The 25,400-nt window shown below is 44.3% G+C and overlaps 7 protein-coding genes across 7 annotated transcripts; 2 read left to right on the plus strand and 5 right to left on the minus strand.

Annotated features, from left to right (window-relative positions):
* Window positions 1–13: 13 nt before the first annotated feature.
* GGI43DRAFT_422595 (short chain dehydrogenase/reductase) lies at window positions 14–985 on the minus strand (the record flags this gene model as incomplete). Its single annotated transcript, XM_083208132.1, has 1 exon — window positions 14–985. The coding sequence occupies one exon, from the start codon at window positions 983–985 to the stop codon at window positions 14–16; it is 972 nt and encodes a 323-aa protein (XP_083060751.1).
* A 364-nt stretch (window positions 986–1,349) lies between these two features.
* GGI43DRAFT_403959 (OPT oligopeptide transporter domain-containing protein) lies at window positions 1,350–5,171 on the minus strand. The gene is made up of 2 exons (XM_083205862.1): window positions 2,290–5,171; window positions 1,350–2,233 (listed from the first exon to the last, which is right to left on the minus strand). The coding sequence occupies exons 1-2, from the start codon at window positions 4,492–4,494 to the stop codon at window positions 1,685–1,687; spliced, it is 2,754 nt and encodes a 917-aa protein (XP_083060752.1). The 5' UTR covers window positions 4,495–5,171; the 3' UTR covers window positions 1,350–1,684.
* A 3,947-nt stretch (window positions 5,172–9,118) lies between these two features.
* GGI43DRAFT_403964 (cytochrome P450) lies at window positions 9,119–11,123 on the plus strand. The gene is made up of 5 exons (XM_083205863.1): window positions 9,119–9,228; window positions 9,293–10,081; window positions 10,140–10,454; window positions 10,527–10,693; window positions 10,745–11,123. Exons 1-5 carry the CDS (start codon window positions 9,145–9,147, stop codon window positions 10,905–10,907), a joined length of 1,518 nt encoding a protein of 505 aa, XP_083060753.1. The 5' UTR covers window positions 9,119–9,144; the 3' UTR covers window positions 10,908–11,123.
* Window positions 11,124–13,497: 2,374 nt separating this feature from the next.
* On the plus strand, window positions 13,498–14,085 carry GGI43DRAFT_383410 (uncharacterized protein; the record flags this gene model as incomplete). The annotated part of the gene is made up of 1 exon (XM_083203384.1): window positions 13,498–14,085. The coding sequence occupies one exon, from the start codon at window positions 13,498–13,500 to the stop codon at window positions 14,083–14,085; it is 588 nt and encodes a 195-aa protein (XP_083060754.1).
* Window positions 14,086–14,903: 818 nt separating this feature from the next.
* Window positions 14,904–17,074, minus strand: GGI43DRAFT_422598 (S53 family peptidase; the record flags this gene model as incomplete). The annotated part of the gene is made up of 5 exons (XM_083208133.1): window positions 14,904–15,363; window positions 15,420–15,709; window positions 15,779–16,302; window positions 16,378–16,811; window positions 16,869–17,074. 5 exons carry the CDS (start codon window positions 17,072–17,074, stop codon window positions 14,904–14,906), a joined length of 1,914 nt encoding a protein of 637 aa, XP_083060755.1.
* Window positions 17,075–19,162: 2,088 nt separating this feature from the next.
* On the minus strand, window positions 19,163–20,776 carry GGI43DRAFT_433820 (transferase domain-containing protein). The gene has a single exon (XM_083209800.1). It carries the CDS (start codon window positions 20,695–20,697, stop codon window positions 19,222–19,224), a length of 1,476 nt encoding a protein of 491 aa, XP_083060756.1. The 5' UTR covers window positions 20,698–20,776; the 3' UTR covers window positions 19,163–19,221.
* Window positions 20,777–23,165: 2,389 nt separating this feature from the next.
* Window positions 23,166–25,206, minus strand: GGI43DRAFT_422600 (S53 family peptidase; the record flags this gene model as incomplete). Its single annotated transcript, XM_083208134.1, has 4 exons — window positions 23,166–23,276; window positions 23,342–23,585; window positions 23,635–23,873; window positions 23,956–25,206. The coding sequence occupies 4 exons, from the start codon at window positions 25,204–25,206 to the stop codon at window positions 23,166–23,168; spliced, it is 1,845 nt and encodes a 614-aa protein (XP_083060757.1).
* Window positions 25,207–25,400: the final 194 nt, after the last annotated feature.

A 25,400-nucleotide genomic window follows, 5' to 3' on the forward strand; every position in this document is an offset into this window, starting at 1 on the left:
GTCTAGCTATATTTTAGCTCGACTTAAGCCCGGCCTCTCTCCTCACGCGGATAGCATTGATCATGACCTTGTTTGCCATAAACGGAGGTAAAAGCGTCAAAAAAGCCTGCTGTAGTGCATGTTCCCAGTGCCCAGTTACAACCACATACCCGTGGCCAGCTCGATCCAGCGCGGCTCGAGCCATGGCGTCGGCTGAGGGCGTGAAAAGCGACGGAGACTCTTTATTGTGTGATACACTTGTCACGTTCCCAACACGGACGCCGAGGCATTCGATGTCTGCTTGTCCTAATAATGCAGTTTCTAAGTTTATAACACGTGTTAAAGTCATTAGAAACTGCTTGCTCGCACTATACGAAGCAAGCAATGGGAAACCTGCGTCAGCCATAGAGCTGATGTTCATTATTAGGGCAGGTGAATTTCGCGCCAGATGTGGGAGCAGGACGCGAATCAGATGCATAGGAAACAATGCATTGATACTGACGTTATCAGTGATGCGCGGCTCAGAACTGTCGCCCAGCGAGAGATAGACGGGATTCCTGGAGCCGCCGCCCGCGTTGTTGATTAGGACTGTGAGATGCAAGTCTTGAAGCGCGTCTTTGATAGCATTGAAATCTAGCGAGTGGGCCTCTCCATTCTGCAGACAATTCATGCATTTCACCGTGCTAGCGTCCGCAATAAGAGTTCGAAAAGACCTTCCTGGATGCCTCTTTTGCAGCTCCGACTTGACCACGTCAAGCTTTGCTCGGTTGCGGCCGTGAAGAACCACATTGAAGCCTCGTAGCGCGAGTTCGTCAGCAAAACCGCGGCCGATGCCATCCGACGCGCCTGTCACCAGCGCCCACGGAGGTCGGCCATCGGCTGAAACATGAGCATATCGCTTGAGGTTCGAGGGGAGGAGGAAGACTATAACGGCAGAAGCAGCTTTAAAAGCGAGGGCGGCCACAGCGATTGCCCCGATGGCGGCAAAGATTTCAGAGGGGTGCATCTTGGGCGATTAAGCGAAAAGTGGTCGAGCAGGTAGAGCGAAATGCATAATAGTAGATATAAACACGCAAGCAAAGTCTATATTTACGCCGAGCATCCAGGCTGCGACGCTGGTGATTAAATTGCGGAGTCGATTTTCTAGTTTTGCACGTCACTACCTCTCCCTATATATCGACTATTAGCGGGGTAAGCTGATGTGACGTTTGAGACTTGTTTCTTTGGCAGAAGGTGATGCTTAGGCTTGTGCGTGGAGAAGACGCATCAAGAGCTGGCCACGAGTGATAGGCTGGATAAAAGCAGGCACGATGGGCGGATATTTCGGCCATTTCTCTCCATCCCAAGGCTTGAAAATTAAGATTTGTACGATTCATAGGACATCAGCAAGATGATTTCAGAGAAATAGATATGTCCAAAGATTGTTGGTACTTTATTGTCTTGCTAGACTATGTTCAAATCTCAGCTTCATGTCAATAAATTATATTTTTATCTGTAACCTTAACCAAGAGATTTTAACGCGGGACGCAATACATTTGACTTTAGTGTTTGGAGCCTTGGTTTATTAATCTCAATTCCAATGTACGTGATATATTCGGGTATTCGCACTAGCATACAAAGGTAAAGACTGGTATTCCACTATTCCCGTCCCATAGTCGACTCAACAAAACAATCATTTCATTAACACATTATTCTCCCTCTACACCTAAAACCACGTGTCAGGGCCGAAATAGCCCTTCGCAGGTAATTCGGTGAGCAGAGTTTGACGGCCAGCGCCACCATCAATCGTTTCTCCAAGCACCTTGATACCCCACCAGTTAATAGTCTTGGGGTGATACTGTACAGCAAAGAAGATGATAATACCCGAAAACGCGACTCCACCAGTGAGTGCGGCGGCCAAGACATAATTGTACTTCTCCCACCATGCGGTCTTGTATCTTTTCAGGTAGTACATGAAAGCGAAGGAGAAATAAAAACCGCCAGTGAAGTACGTGAGATTGAGAGGCGCCCATAAGAGCATTCCGTTAAGTACAAGGGAAGGATGTACGTGCTTCAGCCATGAAATAGGTTTAAAAACAAGCAGGTTAAGGGGTGTGAAAATGATGGAAGGCAACGCAGACCTGAATCCCTCACGGACGCGAGATCCAAAGCGCTTGAGGCCCCACCAGACGAGGGCGAGCAGGAAGCCAAAGAGGAATGTATATTTCATGGTCGGATAGATCTGGCTGAAAATTCGCTTGGGACCGATTGCACCCTGTGAAAATGTTAGTACAGTGATTTTAGCTAAGATCAAGGAAAGCGGCGCCTTACCCAAACAACAGACGATGAGAAATATACTTGCGATCCGTTCTCGCAGTTGAAGTTAGAGACTTGCTCCGGAGTGCAAATGCCAGGGATATCGTTGTCAGCAAATTGCACAACTGCGTATGCAACAAGTGCAGTGATAATGGCGCTCAGTACTTGGCCACGATACATAGCGCGTGGGGGTACCTTGGCGTAGAAGCCCATCTTCTGGTCCGAAATATAATTATCTGCTTGTCCATTGATGTTGTATCCGAAAGCCTTGACAAACATCAGGGCCTCGGGGTGACCAGGTAAAGCGTAACCAACAATCAACTCAGTGACAACGTTTAATCCTTCAGTTGTGCCAGAGATTGAGTAGAGGTAGGACATTGGAATAAGGAACACCAGATTCAATCCAATCACAAAAAAGACGGTCCAAACAGGTGTATTAAGCTGGGGCCAGTGGGCCACAATGATGATTGCAAAGATGAACGCTACGAGTGCAATCATCAAGAACCACCAATCCGGTACTTCAGGATAATTACGCATCAGTTTTGTTAGCGGGTCATCAAACCCGTCATATATCGATGTTTCGTCGTTGAGTATATCGTATAGATGTCGACCAGCTTCACGTACATTGCCCTTGGCAAGAGACCCGATGGCATTCTTTGTGCCCACAAAGGTTTTTCTAATCGAATCAAGAGCAGCCCTTGCCGTGGACTTGTAAGCTTTGAGGAGTGGTCGCCAAGCATCAAGCAAGATGAATACCATTGTAAGGGGATAGAAAGCAAAGAATGCGCCATAGAGGAGCAAATTTCCTGCGCTGTAGAAAGCAGGGGAGTACTCATTGTAAGCAGTTTCATTAAGGAAACCGTTATTGGGGTTGACAACTCTCGAAATATTATACGATTGACCAGTGTTGTCAAAGATGCCTGATGAATTGATGGGGAGATATGCCGACCAATTGACGTTGGACCAATACAGTGCGATAATAATCAATCCACCCACAACTGTACCCAGGAACTGTTGGGCGTATGCAAAGAATGGGTACGCAAGCGGAAGTGAATACGTGGAAATCACATTCCAGTCGAAGGTCGAAATAGGATTGAATCCAAGCCCTTGAGTAGAGCCAGTAATTATGTTTAGGTTGAAGTTGTTGGGCGAGATCCACGTCATCCAGGCGAAATAACTCAGAGCTGGGAAAATGAAGTCTGGCAGCCAAAAATAAACAAACATGCCGGCGAAGAAGATGAAGAAGAACTTATAGCGCGACATTCGCCAGCCATGAATTACCTCCACCTTTTCGGGGACGAGCAATGCTCTGTTTAGTGCCACTGTGGGCAGAATATTGGGCCAGATAGCCTCAGCCGGGTAAACGACAAAGCGACGGAGCAAGCCGGAGAATCCCAAGCCCATGAGCTGCGTAGATAGAAGCAACAGAATGCCATATCCAGGAGTCAGCCACTTGTCCTGGTAGTAAACGGTCTGAGTCTGGATGTTCCAGAAGCAATAGGCCGATGTAAGTCCAACATCAATGATGATTGTGGAAAGCATCTGCTCTTTGTAGGACCATGGGCCTGGGTTGAGCGAGATCCTCTGGCCACGAATCGTGAAGCCCCAGTCTGGCAAAACGAGAGCAAGGAGCAATCCACATGGGTAGAGAAGAATTTGTGCAACGGCCGAAGTCAGCGTGATTGATGGAAAACGCGAATTAAACAACGAATTGGTGAATTGGGCAAGAACTGCCCATATATAACCAAGCAAGTGGGCGCGAATGGTCTCGCATGGAATGTTAGGGTCGTCTGTCGGCGTCGTAATAGCGCGCACCTCGGGGTATGGCGAATAGAACTTGTTGATAGCCGCTTCAGTTTTTAGTTCTAGCTCCCACTCTTCAGGATCTTGTCCGTCAGAGGGTCCGTCGAGCAAAGCTGAAAGCTTCTCGCGCTGGCTGTTGGAGAAGTTGTAGTCGTATTCGTGATCTTTGAGTAATATCTCAATAATCTCTTTGCTCTCCTCGACAGTCAACGTCTCAATCTTGTCCATAACATATTCGATATCATCCAATGGTGCCGTGCCAGTGGCTCTATCACCAAGCTTTTCAGCAAGGTCATGTACGGCATCGTCGATGTCGTGGACCGTGCTAGGGAAGGCAGACTTCTCATCAACGGGCCGCTCAGGCGAGGAATTGTCCCTCTCGACAGAGTTATCGACGTAGACCTCTTTTGAAGCCATGTTGCCTTATTCTCTAGCTGTAACTACTATAGAGCTATAGCTAAAGACGTACAGGTGGCAGACCTCACCGCAGAGAGCTGAAGCAACTCCAGGACGAGAAGTCGTATGGCGCGTGGATATACGTATCAAAGCTTTTCAAGAACGGCTGAACCAACCGTATTATTATAATAATTGAGAGCAGCTACTACAGCTACTACCACCACCCTCTAATTAGCCGCATGTGGTCTACATCTAGAGGTTACATCCAATCTCTTCGGACTAGACCCAATGCCAAAGACGAGCCACTTACGACTTCCTTATCTCCAAGCGCTATATTCACACGGATACTCCCTATCAACCAGACTCATATCCCCTGAGGGTCGTGTGTAGTGACACCCCATGTTTTAGCCATGCTGCTGAGAACTTTTGCATCGCAAGCTCGTGATCTAGGCCCGGACATGTATCATTGGAAAGTGGAGTTGAGCTTTCGGAACCGGCACTCTCTCCAACTTGAGCAAGCGGGAAACGGCACCATGGGGGCCACATCTCCAACACCAAAATACCGGGAAACGGCACGTTCAATGTTGGTCTGTGGCGTAACGAGACCGCATTGGATCACGAGTCAACGACAAAAGTGCGGCGACATAGCGTGCTACAAAAGGGCTACAAAAAGAATAGAATAAGCAGGTCGCTGGTCGAACGACGCGGGGAATAGCCTAATTAGGCAAGGTGACATGCCGATAACTAGCAGGGTTGGAGAGGAATGTGGTGTCGGAGGGTGATCCTCATAAGTTCATCTGGGGTGCAGACCAGCTCGTCGTGCTACATACAATCTCATATCTTATCTTGGCCTCGGAAAATACCTCAGAAGATATCGTGCAATATCAGGCTGTGGCACGATGATACCACTTTGCTACCTTGGAGCCAAGAGGTTAATCCTAGCCGAGGCCTTACCGTCACTATCAATGCCTCTGAAGCTGCTCGAGGCGCATTATGTAGTAGGACATATGATAGTATTACTATACATCCATAAGCACGTGGATTAGTACCAGCTGAAAGCATACACAAGGCTGTTTCTAGATATCATTTGCTACGCTTCACCTCTGGGTGTAAAATTGGTCCGCGGCTGGTGATTCGTGTTGCACTGGCCTGCATCCGTGGTAAGACACTGCTGACACCGGACCTTGTCATTTCGTCCTGCATGTGCCTTGGTGCATGCCTTGAAGAGCAGAACACAGGTACTGAACCATTCTTTTTCTTCTGCTTCTAAAGCAGTTATCACATTATAGTTCATAGCGCTGTCTTGTTCTAAATTAGCTTCGCAAACAATATCCACTCTCAACTGCCTCGTCAACTCTCTCACTCAGTTATCATAAATTCCGCCCAACTGCAGTAGATTAAATTGCTCTAATCCCCACCCAGCCACTCGTCGTACCTGGACAGTGCTTCCAAGGACACCACTGAATGCTGTTCTACATGTGACAGACAACAACAAAATTTTATTGCTATTATCATTTAACAAACATATTGGCAGGAGAAATTAAGCAGCAGCACAGGCATTTAAAAATAGGATTAAGCAATAAGTGGAAGTAAATCTCCTACACTAAAGCGCTTGGCAAGTGAGGTCGTGTTGGCGATCGCCCAGATATCTCTCCACAGGGGCGGCTAGCTAGTCCTGAAAGTGAGAAAAGATTTGGTGAAACCTTGGCGTGTAGTTCGCGACTCCGCATCTGCGCGCTGAACAAATATAGAATCTGATACGGTAGTAGCATTACTACTAGTGATACTACTACTAGTATCTATTGACATCTATGTGGCCAGCCCAAATAGTGACACTCGCGCGTTAGCTGGTCGGTCACACGCTCTCTCTCAAAACCTGTCTGGCCTACCCTCCCCATACTGCCTATATAAGTAGCGGGCCGTGGCCAACAAACGTTCCTGGCTCGCTGGGATTTAGCTCCCGGTGGCGTGATTGCTGGCGCTTGAAGGGTTCTTTTTGAAGCTACCTAGATGACAGTGCAGGACAGTGAGCTGCCAAGATTTGAGAAGCGGCCGCATTGCTATCTTCCGCTGAGATGACCATGGGTGTTTCAATTCAGCTACGATTGGAAATCAAATGACAACAATAATTCTTATCTGTTGCAGAAAGCAATCAAATACAAGCTCCATCGCCCGTGTACTAAAGTTTAGGAGGTTCCAGAGGCGACCAGTACAGAGTTAGCCCAGGCCCAGGCACTGGATGAGACAAGCTCAGCGGCAACAACTAGTATGGCGCCCATGCTAAGATAACGGAGCGCAAGCCCAAGACTGTCAGTACGTGGAGCAGTGATCGGGCCTCATCGGCGATTGGGATGGCGACTGCAGAGTTGCAATATACAGTATTAATTAAGAGCCTTGTGGCAACCCATTCTCGACGCAAGCTGACGCAGCTGCAGTCTCGTGGCGATCGTTGGAAGAGACGCTAAAAGCACGTATCTGAGGGGTGCATGTCGGCATGTGGCGGTAGGGCACGCAGTCGACGCTCAGGTCTCCAAACTGAGGCCAGAAATCAATAGTACTCTGAGCTACGCGGTACTTTTTTTTCTAGCATGAGGCGAAATGATTCACCCACACCCGCCATCCTTGGCGTTATCTAGCCACGCGGAATCAAAAGTGCCGCCTGCGACTAATATCAAAATATTGATTGGTTCCGGTCTCGGGAATGCAAGCCCCAGCGGCGAGGATCGTTTGATAGCTTGGCGGGGCTACTGCCGCATTTGTTCCTGTTCCAAGCCAAGGCCAATGCTAATGAACCGCGGTAGCGCCTTAAGGTGCATGGGCTGAAGCTCACCATCGTCCAACATGTTTATACGATCTATACGGCTGTATTTAATAAAAAAAAAAAGACAAATGGATGGCTCGGCTATCACGCTTCGTTCGACTTCTCTGGATTATTTGCTGTCTTCGTTAGGCTTCGCCGCGCCAACCGCTCCCTCTTTTCAGCCAAGGCGGAACTTTTGATCGGATGAATGGATAAACTTAGCTTCGTAGTAACATTTTAGATCCTGTGCAATGACACCAGCGCACATGAACATTATGCGATGAACGAACGTATGGAGGGTTACTTTCCAGCGACTAGATCTATGTCGCAAGAGAGCGTACGGGTCCGAAAACGACTGAAATGGGCCATGATTCTGATGAGCTGCTAAAACGTCAAGATTTACAGTATTATTAGATTGTTAGTGACGATATGGATGCACCTCCAAATCTTTTTCAACTCCCGCTGGCATGATAATCTGCTCGTTCCACCTCTTCAGAAAAATTCCAAGAAGAGATAAAAATGCGATATTTCACTTTAAGAGCGGCCGATGCACATATACGTGCGATCTAATGAGAAATAACCAATGCAAGATTGGCAAGAAGGCATATTCTTTGGCTGTAGCTGAGCCACTGTAACCATACTCTCATGATTCTTGCTCATAGACTGTGCCGACTCGTTACAGTTCGCCAATCGCCCATAAAATCTGTAAAGAAAGTTATTTGTTTTAGGGGGAAGAATTCAAACGAAAAGTGAGTAGGTACATGTAGTCAAAAAAAGATGAATTAGGCGAAGCAGCATATATATCGTATTCCCTCGAAAAGTTGGCCAGTGGGCGGCTCTTCATGCTAACTGTAGCAAGTTAGCTGGCTACTGTTCTCAGTGAATAATGTGCCAATGTCGATCAGATTGTGTCAAAACACACTGGCCAATTATTCGAGGGAATGCGGTATTCTGCAGAGCCATCTAACAAGAATTTACTAAGCGGCTATAGTAACAACAACGGATACTTTTCCGCTGCTATCTTGCTACCGTTTCCCTCCAAAAGTTGGCCAGTAGGCCTCTCTATATGCTAACTGCAGCGAGCTAGCCGCCTGCTCTTCTCAGTAAATAATGGGGCAATTTCGATCAGATTGTGACAAAACCCACTGGCCAATTTTTCGAGGGAATACGTATACCTATTAGGTATTACCGGACAGCATATCCACATATTCATCAGCAGGCCTATTATTTTGCACCAATCTCGTAGGGATCTAAGATTCTACCGGGTAATACTATCTTCCCTTAGGAATTTAGCCAATTAAAATTCCCTATGAGTTGACTAATCACCATAATATTATAGCAGCATTATACTATCAAGCGAAAATTATTCCGTATTACTCTTAGCTACATGTAGCTTTCAGCCACATTTCATCTACTCTTTCTTATAATGTTATAGCGCAGCCATAAACCAAGCTACCTGCTCGGTTTATGAAAGGCTCCAAAAGGTACTGATTGTCTCTATCTCCCCTCTCAGAACTTTAGCATGTTTGCAATAAAATTGTAGACGAGAAATTGTGCACCTATTGACATTATGGGAAAAAGAAAAAGGAACAACGCCCACCACCAGCCTCATAACCCTATCCGCTGTTTTCCATAGTTGGCCGCCGTATATTCCATATGTTCGTCAGCAAAGGCATTTTCTCACTGCCGCATATCTAATCCGGGGAGCGCACTAAGCTATAATTGCTCAATCCTTGTGCATCTTAGCTAATTCGGCCCGATGCCAAGAGCAGTCAGAAATTATAAATATAAATCTTGACCCAGTGGCAGAAAAAACACTTCAATGTTTGCATATCTAGTGCCCAGGAGATCTTGATATCAGTCAAGATACAATGGCGCTATTAAATCTTTCCAGTAGTGCCTCTGGCTCTATAATAAAGTCGTTAATATTGTTACCACTTGTTGCTGTTCTTCTTGTCAGTATAACGCAACTCTCAGACCCAGCTGGCTGCTATACTGATAGGTAAATGAGCATTGTAGGGCTTAGTTTACGCATTTTGCATTACGATCTATAACCTCTATTTCCATCCCCTTCGTAAATATCCTGGACCATGGCTTTGGGCAGCCTCAGACATTCCATATTCTTTGGTATCAATAAGTGGCAATGCCCATAAAAAAATGCTTCAAATTCACATCAAATATGGACCAGTCGTGCGCGTTGGTCCCAACACGGTGTTTTACAGTCATCCAGATGCCTCCAAAGAAATTCGTGGTCACCGTAAAGGCGGTCGGGTGGAGCATTTGAAAGATCCTCATCTGCATTCTGGTAATCAAACCAATGCTATTGGTGCAAGCCGAGAGAATCACATTCGGTACAGACGAAGCTTGGCTTATGGATTTTCGCACCAGGCCATGCTAGATCAAGAGCCAATCATCAATAAGTATGTCGATACGTTATTAACGGAACTCAAAGCACAATGCGCAAACCAAGAGAAAGTCGATGTTGTCAGGTGGTACAATTATACAACATTTGACATCATTGGAGATTTGGCTTTCGGCGAGCCCTTTTACTGTCTCGAGAAATCAGATTATCACCCATGGGTCGCACTTATCTTTTCTGGCGTCAAGAACCTATCATTTGTATCGGTGTGTTCGAAATACGGAGCGCTTGGCATGATACTGGCATTACTTTTCGTTCCAAAAGATTTACCAGCAAAGGGTAGAGAACACAGAAGACTGTCTATCGAGAAAACGCGTAGGAGACTCGATTCGGGATCAAGTCGGCCGGATTTTATGACAGCATTGACGACTACCCGAGGGTCTGCAGAGGTAATTCCACGGCAGAGAGTATACGCGGATATGCGTGGAGAACTAACTTCTATCATAGGAATTAACATTCGAAGAATTAGTATCAAACGCCAGCCTGCTTATTGCTGCTGGTTCAGAGACAACTGCCACGGCTTTATCAGCAGCAACCTACTATCTTGGATTCTATCCAGAAACCTTTAAGAAGCTAGCTGCTGAAATTCGTTCAGCATTTAATTCAGAGAAAGACATAAACCTGACTAGCGTGCAGCATCTGACTTATTTGAAAGCCGTGATTGACGAGGCGATGCGGCTATTTCCCGCGGCGCCCGGTACGCAACCTCGCATTATTTCGCCCGGTGGCGACGTAATTGTTGGTAGATACATCCCAGCTGGTGTAAGTGATATATTCTTTGCGTGGTATATGATACAATTTTGGGTTCTGTGATTGTAACGTACGGGTTTGCAGACTATCGTTGGAGTATGGCAATGGGTGAATCATCATAACCCCGCTCATTTTCGTGACGCCGAATCATTTATTCCGGAACGATGGCTTGGTGATGCACGCTTTGAGAACGATAAAAGAGATGCGTTTATGCCATTTTCTGTTGGTCCACGAAACTGCATTGGGTACAAGTAAGTAACGCTGGCTCCAAGATTCTATTACCGAAACTAACTATACCGAAGCCTTGCGTATGCAGAGATGAGATTAATTCTTGCAAAAGTCGTTTGGAATTTCGATATAGAGCTGGCAGAGGAGAGTATTGGATGGGATATGAAGAGTAAAGTCTACATGTTGTGGGAGAAGGGCCCCATATACGTGCAACTTACAAAGCGAAAGGGAATTTAAAAAAAAAATCGAATGAAGCACCTAGCCTATAAGTCTGCCACAATAGAGAGACATAGATAGCTCCTGGTGTTAACCAAAGGTTAAATAAGATCCAGGGAAAGAGAGGGGATATGAAAACCCTGACAATGGCCATCATTTCATACGTGTTTCTGCTAATCAGAATATTGGTTCTTGAAGAGTCGCGGAACCGAAGATTTAGAGATCCCCCTATCGAACATCATATACAGGCTTTTTCATAGTTATACTTTAGAGAATATCGCGGCTATTTTATACTTGAATTTCGTAAACTTCATAAGAAGTCAGTACCGTCTTCTCTCGAAAAATTGGACGATGGGTATTGATGGAAATCGCTCCACCATTTACTATAATCAGTCAAGTGGTTACTGAAGACAGTTAACCTGATACTTTATAAAGAAAGACCCACAGTCCAACCTTTGGAGAGTATACGGTATTTGATCACTTATTTAGACTTAGGAATCGGCTACCTACGGCTTTGGGCAACGGCAAACAAAGTGTCTATTCCAATTAGCAGCATGCTAGCCAATAGTAGTGTTAGAAACTACTTGAATGAGGTTCAATATGGCAAATATATACAAGCTAGTCTTCGAAATTTATCTCTGCATGATGGCTGGAGGCTTCAACAAGGGTATTTCACCGTAGTAGCAGCAAGCTATGGATGTAAAAACACGGTTTAAACTCATCCATAGGGTAGTGTTGAGTATCCCAGGCACTAAGCAGACATTCATATTCTTAATTAGTTTTACTACGCCCCCATGTTGGGGTTATGGGGGCTCGAATTAATCTTCTGGCTTTGTCCCTGTCTGATGTATGTGGTGACCGCAATACTTTATTCTTCCAGCTGGATTAATAGAGTAAGCCGAAATACTCGATGTATTTATGAACATTCACATCCCCGTAGCTTACATTCCCACAAGTGCCGCGTGCAATATAGCTATATTGTTAGATTACTTTCTGATCGTTATCCATGTGCCCCGAGGTATTATGTCAAGCACGAATTGAAAACGAGTGCCTTCAAGTCGGCAGTTTATCATCTCCAATCACTCAATTGGGTGTGTGGCAAACTAAACGTTGGAAATATTCCAATCCACAGATGGTATGTCGGCATTGATCAATAGCAGCTCCGAGAGTTGAACTGGAAAATGCTAGTTGAATCAGTACAGGCATCACGGGATGGATTGATAATCGTGTTAATAATTATACCGTGTCAGAGAGGCAGAATAGCGCATTCGCGGTTTGTAAGGTGCGCCAATTGTTAGAAAACTTGACCTTCCTCTCTTAGAAGGGGTGATGAGTCTATCTAAGTTAGTATACCTTTTTTTAAAAAGAAAAATATTAAAGGGAGAGAAATTCTACAGCTCTCGAGATGGGTGCAGGAAACAGTAATATACACAGTCATCCACACCTCCACAGATGGTCTCAAATCTCTTGCATAAAGTGTAGAGATGCCTGTAAATAGGCATCATACGTTACCATCTTTTCTGAAGCTGTTCGTACATAGCTGCATTTTCTCATCTCTGTTGAGGAAAAGATTACATTTGGTAGAATGGGCGAACGATCCGAACCGTTTATATCTACTGATGTAAATAAGACAAATAGAGCTTATACATCTACTTCGTACCAGTGCGGGATATATAGTGCAAGTAAGTGCCTGCATGCACACTCAGGTACCGAATATGATATGTTATAGTGCAGGTGGATATAGATTATGAATGCACTTGAAAAATTAAATTCACAGTGTAAATCCGATATTGAACCACGTAATCGAAGTCAAGAGTAAGAATATATAGCAATGTACCATCGACTCATAACAAGGATAACTACTGCAGATCTCACAAGAATTCCCAAATATAGCAACTTCTGTTATAAGTCATAGCTGGATCTAGCAGCTCGATTTCCATCAGACGATGCCAGATGCAAGCGAAATATATACTCAGGCGTGTATGACAGTTTGTTCCTGGATATGGGCAAATATAGTGATCATTAGATTTACCGCTTAAGGCATTTGATCGGCAACGGCGTGCCGGAATGATTCAGGAACCCACTGTATTCAACGTGCTTGACCTTCCATTAAAGCAAAAGTCATGAAACGCGTCACTCACTCCCATGAACGAGGAGGCCAGTAATTTAACGAATGCCTCCTTAGCGTTACTTAGCGCGAGTTTAATGCTTGCTCACTGCCTAATATGGCAGGACAGCTTCCATAGAGTGCTTATATCAGACAGCACTAGTCTTAATCGGTAAAGACCAGATTCGAAGGGACTCACGATGTTTCGGGCCGCTGTTTTATAGCACACGGCTAATCGGCGTTCATGCAACCATCCGTCCATCTGTGGCATCAGAATTTTCTTCAAGGAGTCTATGAGGTCTTTATCATGTATATAAGGGGCAATTTCCTGCGTATGGGAAGCTTCAGCTTTATCGAGCAGCAGTCTTTACTTGACGCAAACACTCCTTCAAAATATTTTGTCTTTTCAGCTACTTTACATTCTCTTCGTAAAACACAAAAGCTTTCCTAGCTTTAGCACGGTCCTTTTCAACCAAAAACTATCTGTCTCTATCCACCGCAACAATGAAGACTCAAATGCTTTCCTCCATCGGCCTCTTTGCCGCATCTGCCGCCGCTCAAACTGTTTTGAACAGCGGATCCGGCTTTGGAACCCTTTACTACGACATTTCGGATGTAAATGGCTGCCAAGACAACTTTTCTCTCCAAAACGAGGGATTTGTGGAATGTAACTTTTCCACTGGTCTCTCGCTAGATGAGATGAACACCGACTACGTTGTTGCCATGAACCACACCCTGCTGGCCGGCGATTTGGCCAAGTACTGTGGAAAGAAAGTTATTGTTACCAGTAACGGCGTCCAATCTGACCTCCCACTATTTATTGGTGATGGTTGTGCCCGATGCGCTGGCGGCCCCAGCACCAACACTGTTTGGAACCCCGACGGCGCCCCAGGACTGGATTTCAGTTACACCGTTGCTCAAGAGCTGAACAGCAACGCATGCTTTGCTGGTCACTTCGATCTTACTTGGGAAATCGTTGATGAGACCCTTTACAACTTCGACACCAACGCACCGGGTCAGCCTACTGGTCCCGTAAACCAGCGTCGCTCAGTCAACAAGCGATCTGAGAGAGGTAGCCGCCGTCGTCTTTAGATTATAAACCAGCCACAGTTTTACACTAAGCTGCTTTCCCTGTGTCATCCCTACAGTTGATTCTTTTCTATATGCAAATATATCAGAGCAGCTTGTACATACATAAGAATCTTGTATATATGTACGAATTTTGTATATACTTCCAGACATTTTTTTCAAGAACTCTATGCAGATAGTTTTTTTTACCTGAATATATGACGAATATTATCTAAAGTCAATTATCTCATATGTAGTGTCTTCATTATAAGTTGTGTTTAACAGTTTGCGAGAAAAACTTTGCACAAAACCCTCACTCATTTCCCTATTTATCTCAAATGCAGCATACCTATATAATACAAGGCACTCAGAAATTATATCGCTTTCATATATAGTTTAAGTAGGTCTTGTAGAATATAGGATAGAGGCGCCAATGACTGCGAAGCTAGTTATATACTACACTCATTTTTGCGGTTAAGGCCATAACATACTAAATGGTCCTATATCCTAAAAGTATTAAATGCATTCTATCCCCTATAGTTCTTCACGATTTAAGTAGATTGGCATAATATCTAGTCTGTATATAAAGCGGATCCATTGTTAGTCGCCCAATGTCAACAAATCCCTTAACATTGAACAGTTTTACGTGCTAGTGGGCAACAATGTACAGTAAGAAGAGCATTTGAAGATTTGTTATAATAGCATCGGCATTTGTCATTGGCTATGAATATAGTAATAATGCGAAATACAGTCTTCCCTCCCTAAAAAGACTTTCAAGTGACAGAAAAATTCCTCCCCTTGTTTTGTTTTAGCTTTTTTTCTTCTTGGATTTACATCTCCGCTTACGAGAGACTGAGGAAGTATGTCAACATCGCAGGGTAATTTGGTGTTCCAAGACCGGTTACAGGATCCCAGCCGGTAACAGCGGAGAATCCAGTGTTGCCACAAGCGCTAGCAGCACTATCGCCGTTTGGCCCACCCTTAGCTTGGTTGCCAACTGTGATGTCGTTAAACATAGATGGGTTGCTGTAGAGAGCAGGGTTGACGAAACCGACAGGACTCTTGCCAGCATTGATGCGCTCTTCATTAATGCGGGTCAAAATGGCAGCAAAAAGAGGAGCGGACATTGAAGTACCGCCTTCAGTCGTTTGCTCACCCTCAACAACAACGACGCCGTTGTCACCGACAGCAGAGACATCAGGGTAGCCACGGCCGGCTTTATTGTAGATGCCTCCAGTGGTAGGGATCGTGCCACCTGATGTGTTGTAGGAAGCATAAGTAGGGTTGTGGTTGGCAAAGTATCTGAACTGAAGTTAGTTTAAGGTCTCGGATGGAATGCAAAGGAGCTTGCAACTTACGAGGCTACTGCGCTGGCTTGGTAGCTTGGTGTTGTCCAGATGTTGCTGAAGCCACCACCGGAGGAGAATGATGTAACAGCGGTCTCTGCATCACCGGGCACTTTTCCAGATGGAAGGGTGGTGGCGCCGACTGAGGTAATGTAAGGGCAGCTGGCAGGTTCACCGGGGGTGAAAATGTTGTGTTTGCTTCCGAGACAAGCACCAGATCGGCGTGCAACGCCGTCATCGCCACTGGCAAAGACAATGCTTGTGCCCTGAAGACCGAGCTTCATGAACTCATCACATTGACGCTGTAAATGTAGTTAGCTAACAGGATCTTCCATGAGTAATTAATTTGACAGAAATGATAAATTGCTGACCTCGAGGTAGTAAGTGGGATAATCGGCCTCTGCGGTACCGTAAGAGAAGGAAATAACATTTGTGGGTTTAAAAGTTCCACACATCTCGTTTCGCGTTGTGCCATCCACGGTCGGGTCATCTCCAGTCTCCCCGTCATCGGAGAAGGTGCAATAAGTTCCATCGATGGCATCGAGAAACGTGTTAAAGATGTCATCGTTCTTCACAGCAGCTTGGTAGAGAACTGTGGTCTGGGGATAAATGATAGGGATAGCAATCTCAAAATCCAAGTCAGACTCTCCACCAGCGTTTCCAACACTCGTAGGAGCAGTTGCACCGTCGATTGCGTCAACCTTAGGTCCGGTGGAAGAAGGAATGTTGGTGGCAAAAGCCTTCCAGAAAGAGGTAAGATCTTGCTGGGCATATGTATCTTCAGTTTCAAAGATACCCAACGCGTTGGTAGAAATGGCCGAAGTTCCAGCCGTGATATTGTACATCGATTTGATGCACTGAGGTGTAATTGCAGTGCCACACGAGGATGTAGCAACTAAATTCACAAATTCTTTAGTATGTGTGCTATAGATGCCATTTGCACTTGAAAGGAAAAGGATTTCAAACTCACGAGGATTTGCAGCTAGAAGCTGAGCAACATGATCAGGCAACTTCTTACGAGGCTGGCGAATTGATTTGTTTGCACGCTTTTCCACTTGGGAAGACCTCTTCACAGGGGCAAAAACCACACCAGGAGTGATGAAATCAATGTGCTGAGAGATTTCATTTGGTAGTGAGTATTCGTCTGTACCAATATGAACATCTCTAGCTTCGACGTGGTCGTAAGTGCTGTATGAAGTTTTAAGTAGTGACTCAAGTTGACCAGATGTCGTGACAAAATCGAGCCATCCTTTGCTCTTAGAGGAGGTAATTGAGCTGGCTGGGACGCCAGATTTGATCAGCCAGGCCTTGACAGCGCTGATGGAGTCTTCACTGGGAGCAAAAAGCTCAACTACTTGATCACTTGAGTAATGGTTACCGTAATTCGCGGAATCTGGATGCGACCTAGTATTACCATGAGATATCTTGTCATAGCAGGATATAGTTTGGTGAGATACTTACACGTCAAGTAGATAATCCATTCCCTTGTCCAGGTTGTTTTGCTTCAAGGCAATGCGGACGGGGACTTTGGTGCTCGGGTTGAGCGCCTCTCGCTTAATCCATCGAGCATTGTTGGTATCTCGTTTTTCATGAATTGCTTGAGAGCCAGTTGGTGCTGCAATAACTCCAGCCAAAAGGCTATTGAGGACAACTAGGCTAATCTTCATATTGCCTTTACGAGTTTTGCCAAACACTTTCTTCTTGTTGGATACTCTGAACTGATAGCAGATGGTTCTTGGCTTTGCATGAGGAATGCTTGGTTTATATAGATATCGATCAACTAAACATTCTCTCCTTGTCCAAAACGTGTAGTCTAGATGCCAAGAGGGGTCAACTATAGCCGCTGGATCACCTTCCTGATTCCCGAGTAATGTGCTTCCCTCTGTGGTATCTTTTCCAAAAGTTCTGGGCATGATTAACCCTGCTCTTTGGAAGACATCCCATTTTGGCGAACTTGGCGAGCTCATGACCATGAATTCCAGAGAAAAATGGAGAATGGTATCGTTTTTGACATATTTTTAAAGATTATTCGGCAGCTATTGCTACTCTAGTTTATAAATTGTATTATGAACTCCTTCCTGATTTGGCATTCTTGATGCGGCCAGGATGGAGACACGAAAAACAAGCATAACAACTAAGTTACTAGCTTTTCCTTTAAGTAGAAAACCACCAAACTATTCGAGCTATTCATGTATCGACCTGTCTGTTGCATCATCTTGCCGGACAAGGATGCTGACGGAGGCAGATGTCCGATCGGGAAGGTATCCGGATAATCGGAAGCTCAAGCCTCGACATCCACCTCCAGTGTTACTATTGTTCTCAGCGGCCGGTCGAATAAGTGCACTCTGAGCCCGCATCGGACGAATCTTCACTGGCACTTTCTAGTTCAAGTGCATAGAAGTTATGCCGGCCAGCAATGCCCGGAAATTATAGTCTTTTTTTTATCGTTTTCCAACAGATATCTTTTTCTCATGCGGGCTCTATCTTATTCTTGGTAGTAAATAGTTTTTGATATACATAGACGATGTATACTGATAGATCCTCAGCAGTCGTCTAAATTTCCAAGTCGAACACTCGCAACTGGTCCTTGCCGAATTATTTGCTGCGGGGCAGTAGAAGAAGATAGCTGGCAGTGGCCCCAAGATCGCAATCTTTGTCTCAATACAATACGGTAGCTACCCTGACCCCGCTCTGACTGAGTAGCCTTGAAAATGCGAGTTCCGCGGCGATAGTAGTAGGATTTCGCATCCGGTACTTGTTACTCTTTAGTTCACCTCCATATACCAGAAAAGTATGAAAGAAAAAAGTTCCATGAGCGGCACAGTAGCCTTGCATGCAATAGTATGAATATAGATAAGCCTTTCGCTATTGAGACTAATGCTGGATTAGTAAATAAGATACAAAGATAAGAGGATCGTGGGCATGATCAATTAGCTGCTTAAGCTAAAGCAGTTTTTATTGATTCCCAGACAGGCAGGCCACTGTATTTTCCTGGACTATTTTCATCGAGATGGCTGGGGGTACCGCTTCCAGCTACCATGAGCTATCCCCCGCAATACTATTCTGATTTAGAAGGAGTATATTATACAAAACTGTACGAACAGAAAACAGGCCATGCGCGAATATCATGATGGCTCTTTTTTAGGGAGTGTGGAAGCCTGCTATCTCGGGCGGGCGTTATCTTTGCTGCAGTAGTATCGCGCTCCCCGCAGTTACATTGCTAGTACAAACGCACTTATCATACTTAAACTTCCCTCGTCATCAAGTGATTGCTTCTGACACCGTTCATACCGGATTTTTGCATGGCTGCTGGTGGAGACGGCAGTCGGTTTTATAAGATGCGCGTAGCAAACAAAATTGAGCCGAGCCCGTTGCCTACCTTGCTGGCCAAACACCGACGTCATTCATACCGATACCTTTGAGTCAAAAGCTCGGCCATTTTCAGCGAATTGCCAATGGAGATGGAGCCTTTGCCCCAAAGATAATGCAGTCGTAGTTAACTGTAACTCATATTATTAAAGGAGACTTATTCACAATGCAGGGCATAGACGTCTTTTAGCTGCATACGTAGATGGGTGGATCAGCTATCGCGTGAATGCTACCGCAATGTGGTCTAGAGAATGGTACTTTGAGACGAAAACGAAGTAGTATCAGCATATGATACTACTCTGCGCGGTGATTCAGACGTCATGATGTTATCTCAAATGTAATCTGTCATTGTGACACAAGGAATTACTCTATTTATCAGATATATACAAGAGTCTAATGTTTAACTCATCCCTAATACTAATACCAACATCATGAATAAAAATTCTCATACAACAGTGGCGTATTTCAACCACTCTTCATCTTGTTCCAGTAGAGCCATCTCATGCTCCAAAAGACTAATCTGTAATTCTATACCACCGGGATACTGACAAGAGGTGCTATCCATTATATCAATTGATCTCTTGCCATAGGTTGGAAGGGTACATATGTAGGAAGGGCTGATTGGATTGTCCATCAACCACCTCATGGTGCAGAATTGACCAATACCCAAGTCCAAATCTTCAGTGCTCGAGTAAATATGCTCCCAAGAATTAAACAACATATCATGCCCGAGAAGGTCCATAGGTGGAGCGATACCAAATTTTCGCAGCTGTTCTCCCACAAATAAACTAGAAGCCTGCAAATTGAAGCCCGTCCCATCGCGTTTCTTTGCTTCCTGTACTTCTTGAACTGCTCTTGAAATATAATCTTTTTCCTTGAAATTTGAAAGCGGCTGCATCGCAAATATTCCTGCGACGGCATTTCCAAAATAGTCCCTTGGGAGCGGGGGCTCTAAACGTTCGCGCATACACATGACAATCGCTGCTTTGCTTATCGCAGATGCTGATTCAGTCTCCGGCGTCAGTCGAATGCGAATAATGCTGCGCCACAGAACAATGAGAAGCGACTCATAAACAGTTGGCGTCAGAGAAGAGCTCTCCCCTACAGTAGACCTTAACTCTTTAATTTTATGGGCCGGAATCCAGAAAATTTTCGTCACTGCCTTCGATGATGTTTGAATCCATTTGTTTGGTAACGTATTTGATGGCATGGCCTTTTTGTATAGTGCTCTCAGCTTTTGGGTGGCATGCTCACTTCCTTCCAATTCTGTTCGGCTGAGCACAGTCTTATCATGAATAGCAAATGTAGGTATCAATCCCTCTTCATGTTCAAAATCTGCAACCGATCCAAGTCTAACTTGACGAAACCAACGTTTAACAAACCCACTGGTCGCATAGGCATCGCAAATTCGATGATCAATTGCGAGCAAAAGGATGAAACCGCCACGAATAAAAGTCAGTTGAATGGCCAGATTTGGTGGTCCGTTTGGCCATTTCATGAGGTCTTCTTTCTCAAGTCCTATTCCGAATACGCCAGTGGTAATAGTGTCCAAAGGGAACCTTCCATTGCGGTGAAGATTTTCAAACTCAATATCTGGTCTATCCATGACTCTCAATTGGATAGTAGAAGATTCTTCTACCTTGACATAAGGTCTCCCATCAGTAGGTGAAATAACACAGCCCAGTAGTTGTGGATAAGTAAAAGTATCCGGATTAAGTTCTCGAAGCAGCAACTGTAAGCTTTCTTGAAGTCTTCGTATAAGACTTTCGCCATCTTTAGACTTGGACGAGATATTATGATCCATGGCATAGATGAATGCTTTCCGAATGAACCGCACAGGCACCTGACGATCACATTCTGATAAAGGATATTCAGCGCTGAAAGGGGATTCGGGATGGATTCGATAGATTTGTGACTCCATTTTGTAAGCTCAAATACATATAATAGTAAAAATAAACGTCCTCTTCTACCTTGATACATTATCGGGAGGGAGATTCATTATATGTTTTCATGATCATTGTCAGACTCTCGACAAGATATTTAGCGCTGACGTTATGCCACGTGGTGTGAACATTTAGGAAGATGTTGTACGAATCATATAGCTTGTGCTAATTTACTTTTGTAGGATTTATTATTCACGTCCACTAAATACGCCAGTTACATTAAAACCTATAATTAACTAAAAATAAAAATAAAAATAAATAAATAGTAGGAGCTGTCAGTTTAAATTTAGTGTTTCCTATCTATTTTCTGTCTTTTTGGCTAGAAGTTCGTGGAGGATGGGCTTTGGTAACTCCAGTTTTGGCGGTTTAGGAGGTGCTCCAAGCTGCTGGCGTTTGTAGTATAAGGGTCAGTCGACTTAATTTAGCTTTTGGAGTAATTTCCTTAATTTTTAATGCAGATTATTGTAGAGTAGGTATTGGGGGTTGGGAATTTGACTTTTGATTTTTGTAGTATATTTGCTGTTTGGTTGGTGTATATATGTTTTTGTAACTGGGTGTGGGGCCTGGGATTATTATTCAGTTGTTTGAATATAGGTACCTATTTAGGAAGAGGATAATATTTTATAGTAGCCTTCTATAATCTCACTATAAACAGTATTTTAGCGCTAAGGAATTCAAATCCCGCTCTGTAAGCAAATACTTTTATAGACTACCCAGTACCTAGTATAGATAAGTGGGTTTTGGCGTTGTGGTGGCAGTGAGTTTGAGTTTTAGCTAGCTTGGGTCTTTGCCTCAAAGTTGGACCCAAAACCACTAAATACCCCAAAAGTCAGAATACTAGTTTTACTAGCGATTACACCTATTTTACGCAATAAATAAAACAGCAAGAATAATTTTAAAAGAAAAAGAAAAAGCACTATAATAATCGTGAAATAATAGAGAATAACGTTGCTATATATCTTTTGTCTTGTTACAGGGGTTTTGGTAGCTGTAGAGATATGTAAAGATGTGTTAATGTTAGCTGTATTTTCATGATTGTTATGATTTTTTTGCGACAGCGGTAAAAGTCAAGTATAACACTACAGCGCGCGCTGAAAATTTAAATAAAAATATACCACGTTATTAAAATTCATTATTCAACATCGATCCTGTTATTTTTACTCATTTTCTATGCGGGCAATTTTCTTAGCTTCTTGGTCGTGGATCGGTTGATGCGGACGTCATGTTTTTTCTAAGTTTAAATTAGTGGAAAATACACCACTTGGCTGTGTATGCCGTTAATGAGGTGTTTCAGTGGTTTTGGGCCCAACTTTGAGGCTAGCCTCAAAGTTGATTCTAGCCTCAAAGTTGGTTTACTGAAAGTTATATTAACGGGTAATGTTGTAAGGTTCTGTATTTGTAGATAGCTGCAGGCTGCAGTAGCTTGAGTTTTCTGAAAAGTATTGCCTGCTACATTTTGTAACTTGTTTGAGTAGGTTATGGGAGTGATTTTTGGTAGGTCTTTTAGGAGTTAGAGATGTTTTTTGGCTGCTTTCTTTTTAGTTGTTTCGCGTAAATTATAAATCCCAAGAGGACTAAGCCTTTGTGTTAATTTACTATTCTAGCGCTTGTGTTATTTCTGTCTTTGGAGTGGCTAGGAAATATTGTCTACATTGGCATGGTTACAGCAAGAAAAATTGCATATATTAGCTGAAAACTATAAGTTAGGGTCTATACTAAGCGGCCACACATGCTAAGCTGCCACCTCGCAACAAATTTTCATAGGCCACTTAATATAGGCGGTCATTTAATGTATGGTTGGACTTACTAACGTATACTACTAAGCCACAATGAGGATATGTGCGCGTCATATATAAACGAGTTCTATTGGTTTCGCTTTGAAACGGGGCCTATTTGAAGAAATATAAACACGAATTGAACTTTTTATTGTTATATTCTGGCTTAGAGAGCTGTCAAACAAATGCATACTCTTTAGATAGATGTTATCCAAATCTCGGCGGAGATGAGATTGTAAATCTTACTACTAGTTTCAATGGAATTACGAGTACCTAATTTATAACGTAAGATAATCCAGATACTATTTTTACTAGTTATACATTCCACAACGCCTCGTTCCCTTCCATCTTAAAATGGCAAAATTAGTCGTCAGCTAGATTAGGAACTTTAAGAGAATTGGTATTCGGTCATAGTTCAATTGCATGGATCAAAATGGGTTTCGGAGGCATTCTGAGCAAAAATACTATGACGAAACAAAATCAATACCCTTGTGATAGCAGGCCAATATATACATACATGCGTACATGCGTGTAGAGGATATTTAAAGCTTCATTGTACAATGGCAACGCAGATGTCAGATTTCCTTTATCCAATTATACGTAATGTATTGGAATAAACAGTGTAAAACTAAAATATGGTTTATGATGTGACAAGGCGTTCCATCGCAGAGTTAGATGGACCGGATCAGAGGGAGTAACTTCTTGAAGTTCGGTACTCCAAGTCCTGTTGTAGGATCCCATCCCTTGGTCGCATTCCAGTGTGCCCCCGGAATAAATCCAGCCTGTCCAAAAGTTAGTTTAGCTGAATCTAGCGATCAAAACCGTTGGCATCGAGATGTATACGTACTCCAGGAGGAGGGGGGCCCGTTTGAGTGGTATTTCCGCCACACCCGTAAGACTGACCGGAGGTGATATCCGTAAAGCCACCCTTATAGGCATATTGATAAATTAAGGGATTCAAAAACCCGAGCGCGGGTTTACCTTGGGGAAGGCGTGCATCGTTCAAGAGTGCAACAATGCTAGCCACGACAGGCGCGGATGCAGAAGTGCCTCCATTAGGACCAAGTTCTCCGCCGATAATCACTGGATAACTTCATCATAATTAGCTTCTATAACAACTCGTCACATGCCGAAACTCACTCGGGGTTGACACTAAGTGCTGCAACGTCGGGAAAGCCGCGTCCCAAGAAATTGGCGAACCGTCCATAATATGACTTTGTTTCAGTGCTGACATATCGCTCAAGGTATGTTCTAACTGCTTCTTCTTGATACCATGGTCTTGGGAAATAGTTACTAAAGCCCCCAGATGAAAGCTCCCAAGCGATCTCATCATCAAGGTGTTGAGTTCCACCGACAGTGGTGATATACGGACACGAAGCCTATTTTTTTGGGAAATGGAGGGAAAAGGGGGGCCAGTTAGTCAAACTAAAGAGAGAGCACGGCTCAGAGCATGAAACATACCGGGAACATAGGGTTAAACTGGGGAGTGGTGCTGTTGGAGGCGACGCAAGACATTCCAACACCTGTGTCGCCTGATGATGCGAGAATAGATATACCACGAAGACCCATTAACCCAATTTGGTTGCATACTCGAACGGCATATGATTGTGGTACTGTCTGCTCTTCGTCGCCGTATGAGCTGGTAATCACTTGTGGAAGTTCCGCGTTGGTCTTGGACATCAGATACTCATAGTATTCAAGCCATGGCTCGTTTTGGACGGGGTCTCCAACTGGCAAAGCAGGATCAGGAATATACGGCGGGATTCCGGCAACAACAAACTCTGTAATAGGAAGAGGATGCGTGAAGCTCACAATGGCCTGAACGTCCAAGTTGGCCTCGCTGTCGTTTTTGTTGGAAGGTGGCTGAACATCGGTTGCGCCGTTGATCAAAAAGACGGAAATATTTTGGCTGGGAAAGCCGTAGTGTTTCTCAAACAGCGCAAGATCTGAAAAACTTGCAGTTTCATTTAGGAATGAACCAAAACCAATTCTACTGCCAGATTTTGCCGATGGAGTATACCCATCAACACCGTATTTCGCTCTGAGGCAGTCTGGGTGGAAGATTTGGTACGTTACATTCTTGTGAATGATTGTTTCATTGCAGCCAGAGGGCTTTTGTGGATTGGTCAGATGCTTTGCTCTAGCAACGGAAGCCACATTCTGAGACTTCAAAGCTCTCATGGCTTTGGTTGTACCAAAATATGTTGTGGGCGAGATGAGATCCATGTGGCCGACCAGTTCTCCCGGAATCGAGTATTGAAGAGTACGCAGCTTTTCAATGCCAGTAGGATCACTGTAGCTCTTGAAATCTGTGCTAAGCATTGCATTTGCAGTTGAGACAGTAGTTTGAAACCAAATACTACCGCTTTGCTTGGTGTAGCTCGTCACCCCGTGAGACTTGAGCCAGGACTCCACGGCCGCGTAGGTGGCATTGCTTGGGGCAAAGATTTCGTTAATCTCCTGGATATCCAAGTATTTCCCGTAGCTGGGTGAGTTGGGGGTGGACACAGCTGCGAGCCTCCATTCTAATTCATCAATATTCTGTTGCGCGAGGGCGATCTGCAAGACAATCGATGATGAAGGGTGAGGGACTGAGCTTGACTTCCATCCGTGAGGCACTTTGTTAATGCTTTCCACGAGGACTACGGCAGATACCTGCACGGCTGCAAGATAAAAAAGGCTAACGAGCCGAAGAGCCGTCAGTTTAGCCATTGTAAGTGCAATGTGTGATGCCGAAGGGATAAGGAAAAGAGACAGCTCATTTCCAGTGCCATCTATCGCGTTCTTATACCTATAGGATGTCTTAGAGTTGTTTGCCTGCCCAATTCTTTAGCTCAAAATAATGCTATTAAAAGATCTAACGTAACTATCCACTTGATAATTCAATGCTATGGCTGATCAGTGCT

Source organism: Trichoderma evansii, assembly GCF_050947405.1.
Source record: "Trichoderma evansii strain SZMC 28006 chromosome Unknown GGI43scaffold_9, whole genome shotgun sequence".
Taxonomy (NCBI): Eukaryota; Fungi; Ascomycota; class Sordariomycetes; order Hypocreales; family Hypocreaceae; genus Trichoderma; species Trichoderma evansii.